The sequence below is a fragment of the Scleropages formosus genome, chromosome 23, assembly GCF_900964775.1.
Source record: "Scleropages formosus chromosome 23, fSclFor1.1, whole genome shotgun sequence".
NCBI lineage: Eukaryota > Metazoa > Chordata > Actinopteri > Osteoglossiformes > Osteoglossidae > Scleropages > Scleropages formosus.
In genome coordinates, this window is record NC_041828.1 from 1,769,762 (window position 1) to 1,787,524 (window position 17,763).

General features: G+C 54.9%; 1 protein-coding gene across 21 annotated transcripts in view; it reads left to right on the plus strand.

Annotated features, from left to right (window-relative positions):
• macf1a (microtubule actin crosslinking factor 1a) overlaps positions 1 to 17,763 on the plus strand; it is a 125,320-nt gene that overhangs the window by 93,704 nt on the left and 13,853 nt on the right. For 13 of the 21 annotated variants that reach the window (XM_029248252.1, XM_029248253.1, XM_029248254.1 and 10 more), the window contains 14 exons: positions 10,698 to 10,859; positions 10,954 to 11,124; positions 11,471 to 11,637; positions 11,766 to 11,925; positions 12,456 to 12,782; positions 13,003 to 13,087; positions 13,748 to 13,974; positions 14,061 to 14,267; positions 14,368 to 14,595; positions 14,682 to 14,900; positions 15,079 to 15,282; positions 15,800 to 15,808; positions 16,682 to 16,907; positions 17,469 to 17,695. In XM_029248252.1, coding sequence (XP_029104085.1) covers positions 10,698 to 10,859; positions 10,954 to 11,124; positions 11,471 to 11,637; positions 11,766 to 11,925; positions 12,456 to 12,782; positions 13,003 to 13,087; positions 13,748 to 13,974; positions 14,061 to 14,267; positions 14,368 to 14,595; positions 14,682 to 14,900; positions 15,079 to 15,282; positions 15,800 to 15,808; positions 16,682 to 16,907; positions 17,469 to 17,695 — 2,619 coding nt within the window. The remainder of the gene's footprint in view (positions 1 to 10,697; positions 10,860 to 10,953; positions 11,125 to 11,470; positions 11,638 to 11,765; positions 11,926 to 12,455; positions 12,783 to 13,002; positions 13,088 to 13,747; positions 13,975 to 14,060; positions 14,268 to 14,367; positions 14,596 to 14,681; positions 14,901 to 15,078; positions 15,283 to 15,799; positions 15,809 to 16,681; positions 16,908 to 17,468; positions 17,696 to 17,763) is intronic. The other 8 variants (XM_029248260.1, XM_029248261.1, XM_029248241.1 and 5 more) reach the window with 3 other exon arrangements.

The window sequence follows — 17,763 nt, forward strand, 5'->3', positions numbered from 1 at the left end:
GGAGGGGAGCAGAAGACAACAAAGAGAGGGAAAGAGACGGAGAGACAAGTGCCTTTTGTTTCTTTTGGAGAAGTTTGTCTGGGAGGCCGGTATGACAGCTGCAGCCCAACTGCCCGAGTGCATGGGCGAGCGAGCGAGTGAGGGAGGGAGGGAGAGAAGGGGTGGGAGAGGAGGAGGGTAACAAGGAGGTTTATTTGACATGCAGGCCACAGGCTACCCCCACCCCCATTCCACCATCCCCCTGTGTTGGAATAACAGCGTGACTGAGAGTAGCCAGAAGCTCTGGAACAAACACCGACAGTCAGTGAGCTGCTGAAAGGGGGCGCCGTGCGCAAAAGGAAGAAAGAAAGGAAGGAAGGACCAAAAAATGAGAGAAGAGGACAGGAGTGGAGTCGATGGGGGGGCCTGGATAGTGGAGTACGAAGGTCCCGCGAAGAGACGATTGGCCAAATTGCATCTTGGACTGCCGCGTTGTCTCTTGATGACAAATCTTGCAACACACACACACATTGAGAGATATACTCACACTCCTCCTTCTCCTTCGTGGACTGGATTTCAACATGACAGCCTGGAATGGTGACTTGTGGACCGTGGCGACTCCAGCCTGTGTGTATGGCTCTGCACACGTTGGCTTACGCAGTCCGAAAGCAGAGCCAATGGTGGGGGACAGCAAGGAGCGAGTGGCTCTGACTCGTACACTGACTAGTTTATTTTGGAAAAAAAAAAAAGCAGCCGGTCTTTGATAAGAGCTTCAGGTCCCCCCCCCCCCCCCCCCCCCCCCCAACTGGCAGTGGCTCTCTCTCTCTCTCTCTCTCTCTCTCTCTCTCTCTCTCTCTCTCTCTCTCTCTCAGCCCAGAGCTCTGTTGTCCTCTGTGGGGGACATATCAGGTCAGGGAGAATGTGGTCCCGCAGCCGGCGCGTCTCACTGTCCTTGGAACGAACACACTCATCACTGGCGTCCCCTTGTGTCGGAGCCGTACAGTGACTTCGGTTAACGGAGACTTTGCGTGGAAACACTTTTTAATTTATTCTCCATGTTTATGTCCAAAGATTCTTTGCAGCATGTTCAGTTTGAGATTCTCATCCATTGACATTATCTGCACAGCCCTCCCCCCTCTCCCTTTTTTTGGAACTGAGAAAAATCCCTCGGTCCTCAGCTTTTTCCGGCTCGGCTATCCCGCTCTCGCTAGCCGCACCCCCCACCCTGCGCCCCTCCGCTCCTGTTTTTTGGAAAAGGAAGCTGGTGCAAGCACTTCCTGTGTTTTAATGCTGGAGCAGGAAACTGAACAAACGGAGCTGGATTCAAACAAAAACAGAGTGCAAGTGAGAGAGAGGGAGTGCAGATGAGAGCGGGCGAGTTACTGAGCTGGGGGGGCGGCGGGCAGGCGATCGAGTGAGCGAGCGAGAGAGCGAGGGAGGAAAGGAGGGAGACTTTTTTAGCAGCTGCAAACCATTTGAGCTTTGTGGCGGTGTGAGAAAAGAACTGGAGAGGGGAGACGTGAGGCTGCGGGAGAAAGAGAAAGAAACGCAGGAGAGCTGCGAGGCGAACGGAGGGAGTCAACCGGAGCTTTTTACTTCTGCTCCCACGTGTGCGTGGACTGTCTGCGAACGCGTCGGCTTGCGAGGCAGAGACCGCACCGGGACTCTGTCTGCCCCCTCACGTACGAGCTTATGCCTCAGTCTCCCACAGCGCTCCTTCACCCCGTCCTTCATCCTCCGCCACCCCGGAAACCAGGACAGGGGCTTCTCTTCGGAGGCCTGCCGCTGTACCGGCGTTCAGAGTCGGGACTGACCAGCGTAGAGCCATGGCCCTCCCCACGTGGAAATGCCTCTGGATTTCTTTGTCTGCTTCTTTTCTAACACTGTGAGATTGCTGGAGACTGAGGGGGCAGGTCAGAGGTTTGGATTTTAAAGGAGGGGACCCTGTTTGAAGGACAGCATTCTGGTAGGGAGGAGATGATGGTGATGACGACGGCAATGTTTTGGCGGATGATGGCGCCAAAGAGGTGCTGCGGAGGTGTGTACTGACACTGCCAGGCATAGCCAAATCCACACGATCTGCAATGGGAATGAAAGAGAGGAAGAAAGCGAGAAGAAAAAAGAGCACACCGGTCGCCCGATCCAACTGGAGCCGTAAGCGGCGCACAGCCTGGTGACGGTAACTTCTTTTACGTTGGCTCTTTCCCCTTTGTTTCTCCTCTCGTCCCTTTAGTTTTTTTCTTTTTCTTTTTTTTTTTTTTTTAATTGCAACCAGAGAATAAAGGTGATTGCGTCACTGACGCTTTGTTTGAATGGCCGCTTCATTGTGTGCGAATCTGTGTCGTGTTTTTGGACGTCTGTGAAGAGTACCCCTCCAGTGCAACAGAAAGCCACAGCTAACAGGACCTGAACAGGGGAAAAAAAAACACACTAAAGGCAAAACTCTGCAAGACCCCTCAACTGCAACTTCCCCTCCTGTTCTTCAATATGTAACAGTCCGTTGATCTCACCTTAAAAGGAGCCTTGCGCTTCTTTGGCTGCTGCTGCTGCTGCCCACAAAGACTGTTGGAGCTGTTGGAGCCGTTTTTTTCCCCCCAGCTTTTTCCTGTTGTGGGAGAGCAAGTGAGGGAGGGGAAGGGAAGCTGGCAGTCGGAGCGCTATGGAGGGGGGCAGGCTCTCACATGGGGGGGTGGGTGGGTGTGCCGAGGACGGCTGCCCTTGCACCTCACTCCCCGTTTTGAACTTTGGATGCCTTGGAGACAAACCCCACTGTGCCTCTCGTGTCCCTGATACGGCTGCACCCAATGGACTCCACAAAGGATTGCTTCAGATGATCTAATAAGAGACTGTCATTAATCCCTTCGGACTTTGAACTTCCTGTGTACTTGATTTTTTTTTTTTTTTTAATATGTGTACTTTTTAAGCCTATTTTTTAATTTCCTGGGAAGCGTGCCACGCATCGTTTCTGCGTGGGCTCAGGTTGGCTTTCCGACCACTGAAGGATTTGACATTTGAGTTTGCACTGCAGTATAACCACTCGGAATTTCACAGTCGTCGTCTTGGTGCTCGGACTGCCATTCCTGCCGTCGTGGCCATTATTGTCCAGCCAACCACAGAAGGCAACTTGCACGCAGTGTGATGGGGAAGCCCCTGAGTCGACCTGACTGCCTGAGGCAGAACCCCCGGTGTCTGGGGAAGAGTGAGGATGAGGAGGCCTACATCGAGGACTGCTACGTTCCACAGCGCTCCATCTACGATACCATGCGCATCAACGAGCAAATTGACCAAGGTTCCAAGCTAGGACAGCCCTCCCGTAGCACGCTGGGCTCAGGTGCTGGTGAGGGAAGCACCCTGTCCAGCAATGGCACCCTGGGAGCGGATGCTGGGGCCGGGGTGTTTGCAGCTAGGCCGATCGATGCTGGTGTGAGGAAGCTGGACGAGCGGGTGATCTTTGACGCCCTGAAGCTGTCGAGCGACCCGCAGAAGTCACCTGCAGGTGGGCCAGGCCCCGTTTCTTCTGGCATCTCGTCGTCCTGTATTACTACTCCCAGTGGTGCCGCGGTGGTGACGAAGCGGCGTCACCAGGGTGGGGATAAGAAGGACAACCCCAACCGACGCTCCTGGAAGGCCTTCATGCCCCCCAGCTACCCTGAGTTTGCTGAACGCCTGGAATTGTCACCTGGGGACTCGGATAAGCGACTCTCAGGGGCTGGAATCCCTCTTCCTCCGGCCCAAGCACCATCTTCATTCCTGCCCGCACCTCCTCCCACCTCCACACCCCCTGCACCTCCATCCTATCCTTCCTCATCAGTTGGACATCAAACCCCACTTGTGTCATCCTCACCTTCCTTAACCCCTCAGGCAATCCCTCTTCCTTCTGTCCAGTTGCACCCCTCTAGGCAGTCACCACACACCCCACCACACCCTCTAATCCAGAAGCAGTATAGGCAGGCTCCTGCTGTACCGCTGTCCTCCAAAGAGCAATCGCCTGTATTGCCACCCTCCAGACGCCCAGTTCAGCAGGGGTCTGTGGGCTCCCCTCAGCCCAGCCGAGATCTCCTGCGGGAAAAGCCCAGATGTCGGGAAGAAAGAAGGGAAGTGGTGGCCTCTCCTCCGGTTTCTGTTGTGGATGTACCTGAGAAACGAGCCAGAAACCTGCCGGTCACCTCAGCCCAGTCTGTGGACATCACGCCAGAGCGGGAGTCACCAGTTCTGGAGCAAGACCAGGAGACAGCCCCACTCTTACCCTTGGTGTCACCCAAGCCGGTTTTCTGCCCCCCCACCAAAGCTCGCACCTGGCCTCGCAGCATGAGAGGGGGGCGTAGGTCACTGAGCCAGGTGCCGGTTTTGCACAACCTGCCCCCTCTGCCCCCACTGCCGCCACTGCTAGGAGAAGACAGCGACCTAGATGAGGAGTCGCTTTACCTGTTGGATCCACCTTCGCCTTTCCTGCAGGATGGGGAAGGAATGGCGTTCCGTGGGCTTCCACTTTCCCCATGCCTGAGCACTGAGGGCATCGAGGAAGGGCTGCTGGGTGATGCCAAGGGTTGGGACCCTCTAGCCAGGGAGCTTCGTGAGCGCACAGCCTCTGAACTCTGCTTCGAGGAGGATGAGAGGAGGATTCTCCAGGAAGAGGAAGAAAGTAAAGAGGAGGAGAGGTACCAAAGGGAGGAGCAGAAGTGGGAAGCTATGTTGAAGCTGGACAGCCAGGAGATGAGGGGAGGTGGAATCTGGAAGGGTTCAGAGGAAGCGGGGTCTCTCCCTGAACGGTCTGATTCCCAGCAGAGCACCTGCTCAGGAGGTTGGCCCCTACTCATCCCTCCAACCGGCTTTGGAGGCCCTGAAGCCCACAGCAGCTCCCCCTGCCCCAGCTCGGAGCTTGGTTCTGATGACCTCTTCTTGGAGCTGGAGCGGCAGTGTCGGGAGGAGGAGGGAGAAGAGGTATTGGCAGACGTCGAGGCTCAGAGTCACCCGGCTGTGTTGCCCCTGCTGGACCTCACTCTGCATGCTGTGGAAGAGGAAGAGGAAGAAGAGAAGATCAGTGTGTTTTCAGTGCCAACAGAGCACTTTAGTGCTGAAGAAACATCATCCTCGGGTCCTGTTCAACCTTGTTCAGAACCGTCTGACCCACACCAAACCCAATCCTGCCTCAGCGATTTAGGCCAGGGTCAATACCTTGCTAACCCAGAACTCCTGTCTGAACCTGTGGAGGAAGGTGAAGATGATGAGGACCGGAGCTCTCCGACGGCAAAGACAGATGTTCGCGAGTCGGACACCAGTGGGATTCACACCACTAACATGGACTACACCGCCCCATCCGACACAGGGTCTGATGGGGAGCGGCCTGGGACAGACTCAGTTCTTGGGAGTGGGCCACCATCTGAGGAAGGTGATAGTGACAGTGACTTCAAAGAGGACAAGGGGGAGAAGGAACACATTGTAGAACTCCAACAAGACATCCCATTGTTCTCTTTAGCCCCCGCTCCAGAGAGTCCGGGTATTACTCGGCTGGACTCTCACAGGACTCCTGGCATCTTTGAAAAGTCGATCAGGGACAAGGATGGGGACAGGATGCATCTATTTTTCGAAGCAAACAGTTTAGATGTGGAACAACCTGGGAGTGTGGAGTCAGAGGAACCCTACGTTAGTGGTTCAACATCCTCAGGACTATTTGAGTCCAACATGGAGACTCCTGAGGAGATCCTTCAGGAAGTGGGAACACCAGCAAGCAAGGCCACCACATTGGGGGTCTTGATTTCACAGCATGCTGATGTGGACTTAGGGCATCCAGGACTAATGAACACTAGCACCCCCAAGGCAGACTGTCTGCCCCTGAGGATAGAGTCTCCTCCCTCACCGCTGCCCCCATCGAACCCCAAATCTGAAGATGCCGAGTCGGAACTGGGTGGTTCAGACATGGACGCCGTTGTGACAACAGACAGTTTTGTGTATCTGGCTGTGTCCTTGCTCCCCACAGAATCACAGGACAGGTCTCCCTCTCCACTGGGCGAGTCTGTGCCTCCCAGTCCACAGCCCAAGCCTGATGGAGATCCCGAAGAAGGCGCTTTCCTCTCCACAGACAGCTTTGTGTATCTGGCAGCTCCTGAGCGCCTTCTGGTGGGTGCGGATGATGGATCCCCCTGCTGGGGAGCACGGGACTCGGATTCGTGTTCAGAGTGTGGACGATCAGGGGTGCAATTTGTCTTGGGCTCTATGACCGGGGACAGCGACTGGGACACAGACGGCTCACTGTCTGAGGGGGACAGACGCAGCGAGGATATGGGTCTCCTCCACGGGCTGTTTGGCGAGGCTGTGGCAGATGGGGCGGAATTGGGCACGGTGGAGGAAACATGTCCCCTGAGCTGCCCAGGCGACCACGCACCAGCTGAGGTACAGTCTTCTCTGTGTCCAACGTGTTGGATGCCGTGAGGGTTTCGCCTGTCTGCGTGCCTCAGGTGTTGGGTGCTTGAGCGGTGGTCATCGGGGTCACAGCGTGAATATTTCCACACGGGCCCGGGGAGCGTCAGCCCGGGGATTGCATGCTCCCACAAGCCTCTTAAACGCAGCACGGCATCCAATTACCACGCCCAAGAACTTTATCCTACTTTTAAACACTGTACAGCTCTCGGGACCGCTGTCCTGGCAGCCGGGCTCCCTGGCCGGTCTCTGCTCCCCTCTCTTTCATGTGAGGAGGGCAGCGACACTCAAGTGTTGGATCAGCTCTCTATTACTAACAGAATTAATTAGTTTATCCTAAATTAGCCCCGGGGGTGTTAGGGGACAGCAGTTAGTCTTTTAGTGAACTGAGGAAAATGCAGGAGTTCTGCTGTGAGAGCAGGGTCAGTTTGCGACGGGTGTGTGCGCACCGCTGTCCTACCGTGTTATTTCAGCATTGTGTGTACGTGTCAAACAGTTATTCATGAATGCAGGGTCCAGCAGGTCCCTCGGTAGTCGCACTCTTCACTTCCACAGCCTCTCAAATGCTTCTGTTTGCGTTCTTCTCTATTATGTCTTTGGGAGGTTCTTTAAGGTGTGTGCGTGCGTGCGTGCGTGTGTGTGTGGTGCTCATAGACTTTGCGTGTTGTCAGTTGAGGGTACATGTTGGATTACAGACGCAGTCCCGTCGACTTATTAATTATCCATTTTATCTGTTAGATGTGATTTACAGTGTTAAGCACCTTACGGTGATTTGTACAGCAGGGTCATTTTTACTCTATCAATTCAGGGTAAATAGCTTGATCAGGAGTACTAGAGCAGGAGCTGGGATTCAAACTCATGTCCTTTGATTGCAAACCGCTGGCTGTAACCACTATACCACCCACTGCCCCCAGTTGAACTTGACCTTCCTGGGGGGACAGCACTGCTGTCTGTGAAGTGGCCAAAGCACTATGATGGCGGACAGCTGCTACGAGCTGCTACGGTACCCGTGGCACGGTGGCTCTTGTTCTGCCGCCTCGCCCTCCTCATCTGGTGATGGTGACATTGAGATAAGGGGGTACTACTGGTGTAGCTCTCCTGGAGCGGGTCGGAGTGCATAGACACTGCACTGTGGGCTCAGTAACACCCGAAGTGAGACTTCAAAATAGTTAAGAGTATAAATAGCCAGTAGGAGCTGTTCCAGTCCTTCTGTGAAGGGCCTGTGATGGGCGGAGCTCAGGCATCTGCTTTGCCACACCCCATAGAAAGTGGAGTCCTTTGGCCGGGATGGGTGGAGCCAGTACCTTAGCGATAAACTCTCCATGTATTCCCAGCTCGACCTTTTGGCTCAAAGTGTGTATTCCTAGCAGGACAGCTACAGAGATGTGGCTCTGGTTGGGTTCCTGAGTTCATGCTTTTTGCTGCTCGTACCCTTTGCCTACATGCGCAGCTTGGGTGTTTGTTTACCCCTCAGCTCACAGCTGTGACATCTCGTCCCCTCCTCCTCAGGGGAGGACCCAACAGACTTCAGAGGGAAGTGCAGCTCCTTAACTGCTACAGAACCTTGCCTGGAAGGTGTGGGGGCGGGGCGGGCTGGGCTCTGCTCAGGCTGCGATTGTTATGATTGTTATGACGATGATGGAGATGCTTGAGGACGACCGGCTGCAGGAAGCACCTGCAGAGCCACAAAGGAGGAGTGAAAGGGACGGGGGGGGGCAGGGGGGACTATAGCTGTAACTCGACTACCTCTCTCAACAGACTGGACACCGTGGGGGTGTTGCGCGTGTGAGCCCAGCTTCGGCGATAGGTGGCGCTCATACTCAGCCGTGTAATAGCGATGGCAGGGGCTTGTTTCCACGCACAGGTCCTGGACTGAACCTTCGTCTGTAGGAACCTTCCGTTGAAAATCCTTCTCAATGTGGAACTAAGCCGAATTAGTGTCCGGAAACAGGGTCCGTTGCTGAAAGGAGCCCCTTGCTGTGGGAGAACGGAGGAGGGAGGACACAGCAGTGGGAGGGGCACAGAGGATAGAGCACGGGGGTGGGGGGGTTACCGCCAGCCAATCGCGGCCCTTGAGGACGCAGCCCTAATTCTCGGAGGATGTGAGCATAGCCGCTGGCCACGTTCCCAGCGATTAGAAAGGAATAATCTGCCGCCGTGTATTCCAGCACTTCGTGTCCGTGTGCTGACTGCTTTCTCGTACCGGGGGACCGAAACACACGCTCTACGACACACTGTGTGTCTGTGTGTGTGTGTCGATATGAGGTTTTTTACAGGCACACTTGTGTTTACAGGTGGTGTGGCTGTCTACCTGCTACACACTGCATACACACTGCCGTGGGGCCAGCAGGTGGCGCAGCAGTTGGAGGCACTGCCAGGCCAAAATGCCACTTCCTGCTTGGTTACCCTTGATCAAGGTACTTAGCCTGAACTGAGAGGGTGAAAACCACAGAGGTGTACAAGTTTCTTGGTGGCTTTGGAGAGATGGACTATGAGAGGAATGAACGACCTGGACACAGAGTTGCTTGAGGTCACGTCTGCCTTTCTGTACAATGCAGTAAATCATGTTGTGCTGCATTAACTAGATTAGTTCCTGGTTACGGTTGGTAGAGTCCTCATTGTGCTTGTGACTCCTTGGAGTGTTTCCAGGTGCTGCTGCTTTGCCATGTGGTCTGTTAATCACTTACATACACACACACACACACACGAACGGTACATAGGATGCTGGTGATGGACAGGGAGCAGAGGAAAGTTATGTAATATTGTGTTGCCAGTGGAGCTTCTGTGTGTGTGTGTGTGTGCGCGCGCTTGTGTTTGCCTGAGTTGTGAGAGAGCGACATGAAGCCAATGTGGGCTTTGTGGCTCAACCAGTGAGGAGGAGGAACTGCAGTACTGGGAAGCGGTGGTGAGAGTAGGCTGTGTGTGTGTGTGTGTGTGTGTGTGTGTGTGTGTGTGTGTGTGTGGAGATTAGTGCACTGTGCTCCATGGCAGTGTTTGCACCCTGCCGGGTTCCCACTGCGGTGCAGCAAGGGGGAGCGGAATGAGAGGCATTTCAGCTATGCTCCACAGTGCTGCACCACTGGAGACAAACGCCTTGATAGACTTGGGAGGAGGAGAGTGTGTGTGTGTGTGTGTGTGTGTGTGTGTGTGTGTGTGGTGGGGGGGCAGAGAGAGAGAGAGAGAGAGGAGCTACTGATGAAATTTATGGCATAAGGGACAGAACAGCAAAGCTTTACAAAGAGGGGACAAGAGTGAGATTCTGGGGGGTGAAAGTGTGAGGCTGAGTTTGAAAGTGACCAACTAAAGTTGGGGGCGGGTAGTGTCCGCTTCTCTAAATATACCCAAGTCCCAGCGTTTTGTGTTTTTCTCTCTCTTTCGCACGCACGCACGCACGGCAGGAGACAGGCAGCAGGGCAGGACTCCAGGTCATTGTTTGTGGGCCTTCCTGTTTGAGATGAGTGTCGCCACATTGCATGCTTACACACACACACACACACACACACACACACACACAGACAGAGGAAAACTCAGGACAAAGATCACATTAACACACTTGTGTCAATGGACTCAGTCCAGCTTCACAATGAGCTCTGTCCCAAAGAGCCCTCCGTTACCTCAGGCTCAGAACCCATGAGCTGCTGTCCTGACACCTTATGGTCTTTGGGTTTTAACCTTCTCATCATAGCTGTCTCCCGGCCAGAGACCATTCACCTATTTCAGCACCTTCTGGCAGGACACACTGGTTTGACCTCTTGTCTCCCCTTTCCTGTTCTAGTGTACTTACCATGATACCATGAGTAAAATGGTCTCTGTTAAGAATGGGTAAATCAGTGTAAGTCAGGTACAATAGAGGAAAAGTCTCATTAGTGAATGTAAATGTATGGACAGTTTTTGAGTCCTTCCATCTCAAGGGTCCAACAGAAGGAAACCAGTTCAGACCCAAAACCTTATGGATACAAATTCAGTTTTCCTGCTCAGTATGGTACCTGGCTTTTTTGCACTTGAGAGGGGAAGTGTGGTAAATGCTGCTCTGGGGAGGGGGCGGGGTTCAGCAGCTCTTCATCCAGGTCAAAATAGTGAACCCTAGAGCCTCCCTGAGCCCACTCTGTCCTTCCCTCCTGCTGCAGTGTCATCTCCCCCCACCTTTGCCCAGCTGGATTCTCCGTCTGACCTTTGAGCTCCTTTACACAGATAGGGGTCGGGGTTTCAGGGGGTTCAGGGTCAGCATAACTGAGAAGAGCAGGGAGTTTGGGTCAGCCAGGTGCTAAGTACTCTACTGCCTCTGTGTGGGGACCCCTCAGGCGGTGGAGCGGGAGCAGGTGGAGACCATCCAGCCCCGGCTGCACCAGGTGAACGCCGTCGGTCAGGGTCTGATCCAGAGTGCGGCGAAGGACACGGATACGCGAGCGCTGGAGCACGATCTGGACACGACGAACCTGCGCTGGAACTCACTCAACAAGCGGGTGTGTCTCGCCGTGCGCAAGTGTGCGGCCGTGATGCCGACCGCGCCAGCGCTCCTCCGGCTCATCCCACTCATCGCCCCCCGTGCCCTTGCAGGTCGCGGAGCGCATTGCACAGCTTCAGGAGGCCCTCCTGCATTGTGGGAAGTTCCAGGATGCGCTGGAGCCCCTACTCAGCTGGTTGAGCGACACTGAAGACTTAATAGCCAATCAGAAACCCGCGTCGGCCGAGTACCGGGTGGTCAAGGCCCAGATACAGGAGCAGAAGGTGAGGAGACAGTGACGCGGCGACTGTCGCTTCCACCTCCATTTTTTAATCTTATGTGACACGGTGCTACGTTGTATTTATTTTGATGCGTTTATCTGGCGTTTTTCTTTGTGGTCTCTGCACTGAGCTGTTCATGACAATTTACCTGTTTATAGAACTGGGTAAATTGTACTGCATCACATGAGGCTTCTGTGGCCAAGGGCACTACTCCGAACTGGGACTTGAACCTGGGTCCTGCGACTGTTGGCTGGTTGCCTTAACCACTCCGCCCTGTGCTGCACTGATAATACAGAGAGGCGAGGTAACTGTAAGGTACAACAGCAGTTCACATTCCCCCATCCCCCAGCTGCTGCAGCGACTGCTGGATGACCGACGCAGCACCGTGGAGATGATCCGAGTGGAAGGCCAGCGCATCGCCGCTACGGCTGAACCACAGGACCAGGATAAGATCCGGCGGCAGCTGGAAAGCCTGGGGGAGAGGTGGCGCGAGCTGCTGGGCAAGGCCAGCGCCAGGTACGTGCATACGTACACGCATGCGCACACACGTGCAAAGAGGCTCGTCTCCCGTCTCTATTCCAGTTTTCTGTTCAACGTGCTCACTGTTTCGTACACCCCCACCACCACCTCTTTCCTCCCCGCAGGCAGAGGCAGCTGGAGGAACTGCAGGTTCTGGCGCTCCAGTTCCACGAGGCCGTCGAGCCGCTGGGCGAATGGCTGAGCGTCACGGAGCGCCGCCTGAGCACCGCCGAGCCCATGGGCACGCAGACGGCCAAAATCACACAGCAGATTGCCCGCCACAAGGTAGCACCCCCTAGTGGAGAAAGGCACAGGGGTAGAGGAGTGTAGCTGGCCGTCCTTGGACAGGAGCTGCTTTGTGTCTTGGTCACGGATTTCACTCTCAGCGATAGTTACTGGTGCTCGGAGGAGGGCGAAGGGAACGTGGGCATCGCTGGTGGTGTGGAAATGGGTTTGCAGACACGCCCCACCCGTTTATAGCTTCCCATCACTCTCATTCTAGATGAATCATGTTTCTGTTCCTCACCACTGTCATGGAAATGCCCACCACGGTAAATGCATTACTGTATGTGACTGTCCATGATGACCATGTTATTGGTTTTATGAGTTTGCTCGTCGAGGGATTTTCTCCGAGTTTCTCTTTAGTTCCCATCTTCATTGGACTCGGTTTGATTTTATTTGTTGTATGTTGCCTTCCATCTGCATGCTTCATGTTTTATTTTTTGCTCTCCTTTTCTCCCTCGCATCCTTCGCAACCCAAACCCCACCACCACCACCCCATCTGTCCCATCCATCACTCCTGGGCTGATGCTCAGGCCCTCCACGAGGAGGTCGTCTCTCGGGGCGCCGAGGTGCAGCGGCTGGAGGCCATCGTCCTGTCGCTATTGCCCCTGAGCTGTGTGGCGGACTGCAACTGGATAGGCGAACGCGTGGGGGCGCTGCGGGGGGGGCACGCCGAGCTGAGCGAGTGGTGTGCCCGGCGTGCCGCCATGCTGGAGCAGGCGCTGGCCAACGCGCAGCTCTTTGGCGAGGAGGAGGTTGAGGTCCTTAACTGGCTGGCCGAGGTGGCTCAGAGGCTGACTGAGGTGTCGGTGCAAAGCTACGCGCCCGAGCAGCTGTCCGAGCACCACCAACACACCCTGGTATGGGGGGCACGCGTGTGTATATGTGTGGAGAGAGTGAGTGTGTGGGCTCTGTGACGGTGCCTGGAGGCAGGTGTAGGCTGCAGCCTGGATTCTGGGTACTGGGAGGCGTTTGCTGAGTGGGTGTGTTGGGCTCGGGAGGGGGAACGGCAGAGTCTAAAAGCGGCAGCGCTCTGTAAACACCTTTCCTAACGGTCCCTCTCTCCTGGACCCCCGACAGTCACTGAACGAGGAGATCCTGAGCAGGAAGAAGACCGTGGACCAGGCCATCAAGAACGGACAGGCCCTGCTCAAGCAGACCACAGGTAGCGCCTCCCCCTGGGCTCCGCAGGCGGCCCCTCGTCCCATATTTGCCTGGCAGCTTCCACTCTTGTGGCGTCTGGGTGTTACGGCATAATGGTTTGGTACACAAGCTCCTCAAAGTAGATATGACCACAGTTCTACCACGGAGCCACAATCAATAAAAGGTCAATAATATTGACATCCCTTGATTCATTCATCGATATATTAATTTTGAAATATATAGAAATAAATTTAAAATTACTGCAGATTAAAGTAAGTTTTCTCCAAAAATTCCTGCTCAGTCTGACTGTTAGCCAGTGTGATCAACAGCACTGAAGAGCACCAGTGGGAAAACACTGTAAACACCGTGGAAGCGAGTGGAATTAAGGTGGTCCCACACTCTTATTGCGTGTGCCTACTCTGTACTGCCCTCTGTTGATTTGGAGGGAAAATACAGGTTGCGTTTGCTCCACCACAGTTGGAAAAGCCAGGAAAATCCAGTTAAAAATAAACAGGAAACTTAACTTTTTTGATGAAAACTAACTTGACCTCTGTTCACACGAGGAGCGGTGTGGTGCAACTCCATGGAAACCTGCTGCATTTATGCTGAAATGATCACTTCGTATACTCTTCTGCACTAGCCCATTTTACAGCTGCTCTGTGCACTTCTGAAATGCGATCAGGTGAGGAGGTCCTGCTGATCCAGGAGAAACTGGACGGGATAAAGAGCCGTTATGCAGAGATCACAGCAAGCAGCAGCAAAGCCCTCAGGACCCTGGAACAGGCCCTGCAGCTGGCCACGCGCTTCGCCGGCGCCCACGATGACCTCAACCTCTGGCTGGACAGCATGGAGGCGGAGCTTAACAACACAGAGCCTGACACCTCACCGGCCTATCAGGAGAGACAGAAGGTGTGTGCGTGTGTGTTCCTCTGTGTACTGGTGTGCGCATCTGCGTGTGTGTGAGGACTGACTGAAGTCGCACATCTGTCTTTCAGGAGCTGAAGTGTGTGTCAGCAGAGAAGCGATTGGTCCTGGACACGGTGAACGAGGTGGGCAGCGCCCTGCTTGACCTGGTTCCCTGGCGCGCCCGCGAGGGACTCGACCGCCTCGTTGCCGATGCAAACCAACGGTACCGGCAGGCTGACGACACCATCACGCAGCGTGTGCAGCTGGTGCAGGCCGCCATCAAGAGGTCGCAGCAGGTACTGCAGCTGAGGCTTTTTCTGCGATGTGCTAGTTTGAAATGTGGTTGGCAGGTGGGTGGGATGGGGCAGAAGCGCTAACCCAGTCCCTCATCCCCAGTACGAGGAGGCTGTGGATGCCGAGCTGGCCTGGGTGAGCGAAACGGAGCGCAAGCTTAGCTCCCTGGGGCCGCTGAGCCTGGAGCCAGATGTCACCGTGGCCCAGATGCAGGTGCAGCGTGCCTTCAACATCGACATCATCCGGCACCGAGACACCGTGGACCAGCTGCTTCGGTCGTGCTCGGAAATCCTGGAGAGCTGCAGCGAGCAGCAGCGGGAGGCCCTCAAGGTTGGCCAGGGCATTGCTGGGTGCCGGTGTAAGAGCGTTCGAGAATCCCGGAGCGCTCCTTTGACTTCCTGACCTGTCCTCACCAGGTGAAGACAGACTCGCTGAGCACGCGCTACGAGGCGGTGAGCCACGGTCACTCGGAACGCTTCTCGGCGCTGGAGCAGGCCCAGGTGTTGGTGGCCCGCTTTTGGGAGACCCACGAAGAGCTGGATCCTTGGCTGGGTGAGACAGAGACCCTGATTGCACAGCTGCCCCCGCCTGCCATCGACACGGAGACCCTCCGGCTGCAGCAGGACCAGATGAGGGTGAGGGATTCGGATGCGCTCTTTTTGTTTCCCGTGTGTCCTTTAGCACAGGAAGGTTTCTCTGGGCATTTTTGATTCTCTACTCTTTATTGGCTCTCGCCACTTCCCGTGTCTCCTTCCGCATCATTGCTTCTTAACAAAATATTTGCACACGTATGCGCCTGTGTTCCCTGTCCAGCTGCTGAGGGAGTCCATCGCCGAGCACAAGCCCCACATCGACAAGCTGCTGAAGATCAGCCCCCAGCTGGCCGAGCTGAGCGCCGAGCAGGGGGCCGCCGTGAGGCAGCGCTGCGCCGAGGCCGAGCGCCGCTACCTGGCCATCAAGGAGGAGGTCAAGGGTCGCGCCGCCGCTCTGGACGAGGCCGTCTCTCAGTCCGCACAGGTGTGTTCGTGCCCCTTTGTCCCCGCGAGCTTCCCGCTCCCCCCGCCACCAGGAAATGCACTCAGTCATCCCACATCCGTTGTCAGAATGGCGGTGAAGTTGTTTACGGGCCACAGCAGTGAGGCCATTGGGACTGTTAGAGCGCTCCACACGTCCACCCAGTGCAACTGCCATGTCGTACTGCTTGCCTGCATGTGGTTGATCTAACAGTTTGATTTGTTTCCTCACTCCCGTCCTCTGAACTGTACCCTGATCTGTCCTCCTGCCCCCCCCCACTTTCCCCTTTCCCCCACCATTGCTCAAACACCTTACCTGTGTCGGGCCTCTGTCCCCTCCCTCCTCTCCTGACATGTCCCCTTTGTTACTGCGACCCACTGTGCGCTCCTCCATGTGCTCCTTCGCCTTGCCTGTTCCATCCCTCCATCCCTCCGCCCACTCACTGCCTGTGGATGTGCTGTGATCCCTCCCCTGCCATTGCATCCACCTCCATCTCCGATCATCGTGACTCTACCCCCAGCTGGCAGAGGTAAGATGGCACTGTGCTCTTTTCACTTGCTTCACCCACGCTGTTTCTCACAGACTAATGGATGAGGCCATCGATAGCAGCGCACGCTGGCCATGCTGCTGCTCATGTGGTGTATGTCTGGCCGAATGGCTCTTGATTTAAGTCAGAATTGCTGAATGTGAAAAGGCCAGACGCGGTACAACAGTGTACACTCTCACTTGGTGTAAAAAACCGTTTGTTCACATACAAATAAGTGTTCGTTCACCTGTCAACTTTGGCTGCTTAAAGACCCAAAAAAGATGTAGAGAAGCTGTCAAAAACATCTTTTGTAACTCATTTGACTTGTAGTTCACATAAATTTATTTCTGGCATCCTATTTGATCCCACTATAATGTGGGAAAAGTGCCGTTTTTCCCAGATTTTTCTCATTAAAACAAATATTGAATTTGCAGTTATGGCGTGGTGGTGCAGCGGGTTGTGCTGCTACCTCACAGCACCTGGGCTTTTTGGTCATAGGTTTGAATCCAACTCAGTGTGTGTGGCGTTGCATGTTCCCACCTCTGCATGCGTTTTCTCCAGCTGCTCTGGTTGCCTCCCACAGTGCAAAGACATGTGGTTCAGGTGAATTGGTGACTCTAAATTGTCCATAGTGTGTGAATAGGTGTGTGTGTCTGTGTGGCTACCCTGCCAATGTCTTGTCCAGGGTGTACCCCCCCCCCCCCCCCAACCTTGCACCCAGTAATTGAAGGATAGGTTCCAGACCACCGTGACCCTGTCCACAACAAGCACTTAGCTTGCTGTCTTTCGCTGTGCCTTACCTTTTTCCTCAATGAATGACTCCCTGTTCTGTTACAACTAACCTGTCTCTGTGACTGGCCGTCTCGCCTCTGCCAGTTCCACGACAAGATGGACCCTCTGCTTGAGACCCTGGAGGCGGCAGCGCAGCGCCTGAGGCAGCCCCCTCCCGTTGCGGCCGAGGTGGAGAAGATCCGCGAGCAGCTGGCCGATCATCGTGCTTCGATGCTGGAGCTGGACAAGCTGCTGCCCTCCTTCAGTGCCCTGTGCACCCGTGGCGAGGAGCTTATGACCCGCGCCCCCCAGGAAGACCCCGCTGCTCAGGGTGAGACACCGGAGTCAGACCACATTCTTTAGTATAAACCCACACCTATTAATACAGATCACATCTGTCAGTTGAACCCCACCCCTAACCTCCCTCTTATATACCCTTCAATACAGGCCACACCCATTTACACAAATCATACCCTATTAAGTGACCACACCCCTCTATTGTGTAGGCCACACCCACTAACAGGCTGCACACATTATCACACCAATTAATACCAGTCAAGCCCTATTGATACCAGCCACACTTCCTTCTTCCTACAACCACACCCATTGGTACAAGCCACGCCTCGTGTGCAGAGTCTACAGCTGCAGCGGTCTCTCACAGTACAATATTAATCCCGGCACACCACCAGCCGGAGCCACTGAGGCTGATTATGTCTACCTTCTTATTGTTGATTGGCTGTAATTCCACCATCACTTCCGCAGGCTTCATACTGTGAAACTTTATCGTACCACACAACTCATTTTAAAATAAAAAGGGCGTCGTGAGGTGAGCGTATTGTGATGTCATCAAAATACACCTGGCGAGAGTGCACAGCACCATTTGCCGTTGCAGCGGTGCGCTCCCGGCTGCTGAGGCTGCGCTCCCTCTGGGACGAGATCCGTCAGTGGGCCGAGGAGCGCGAGGGGAAGCTCCAAGATGTCCTGGACCTGGCTGGAAAGTTCTGGGCGGATATGGCGGCTCTGCTGAGCACGCTCCGAGACTCGCAGGAGATCGTGAAGGACCTGGAGGACCCCGGTGTGGACCCGTCGCTCATCAAGCAGCAGATTGAGGCTGCTGAGGTAAGGCGGAGAGGACTGGCAGAGAGCAGGGGGTTATAGCAGTACCCTCTGCAGGTCGCTCTGCGCTT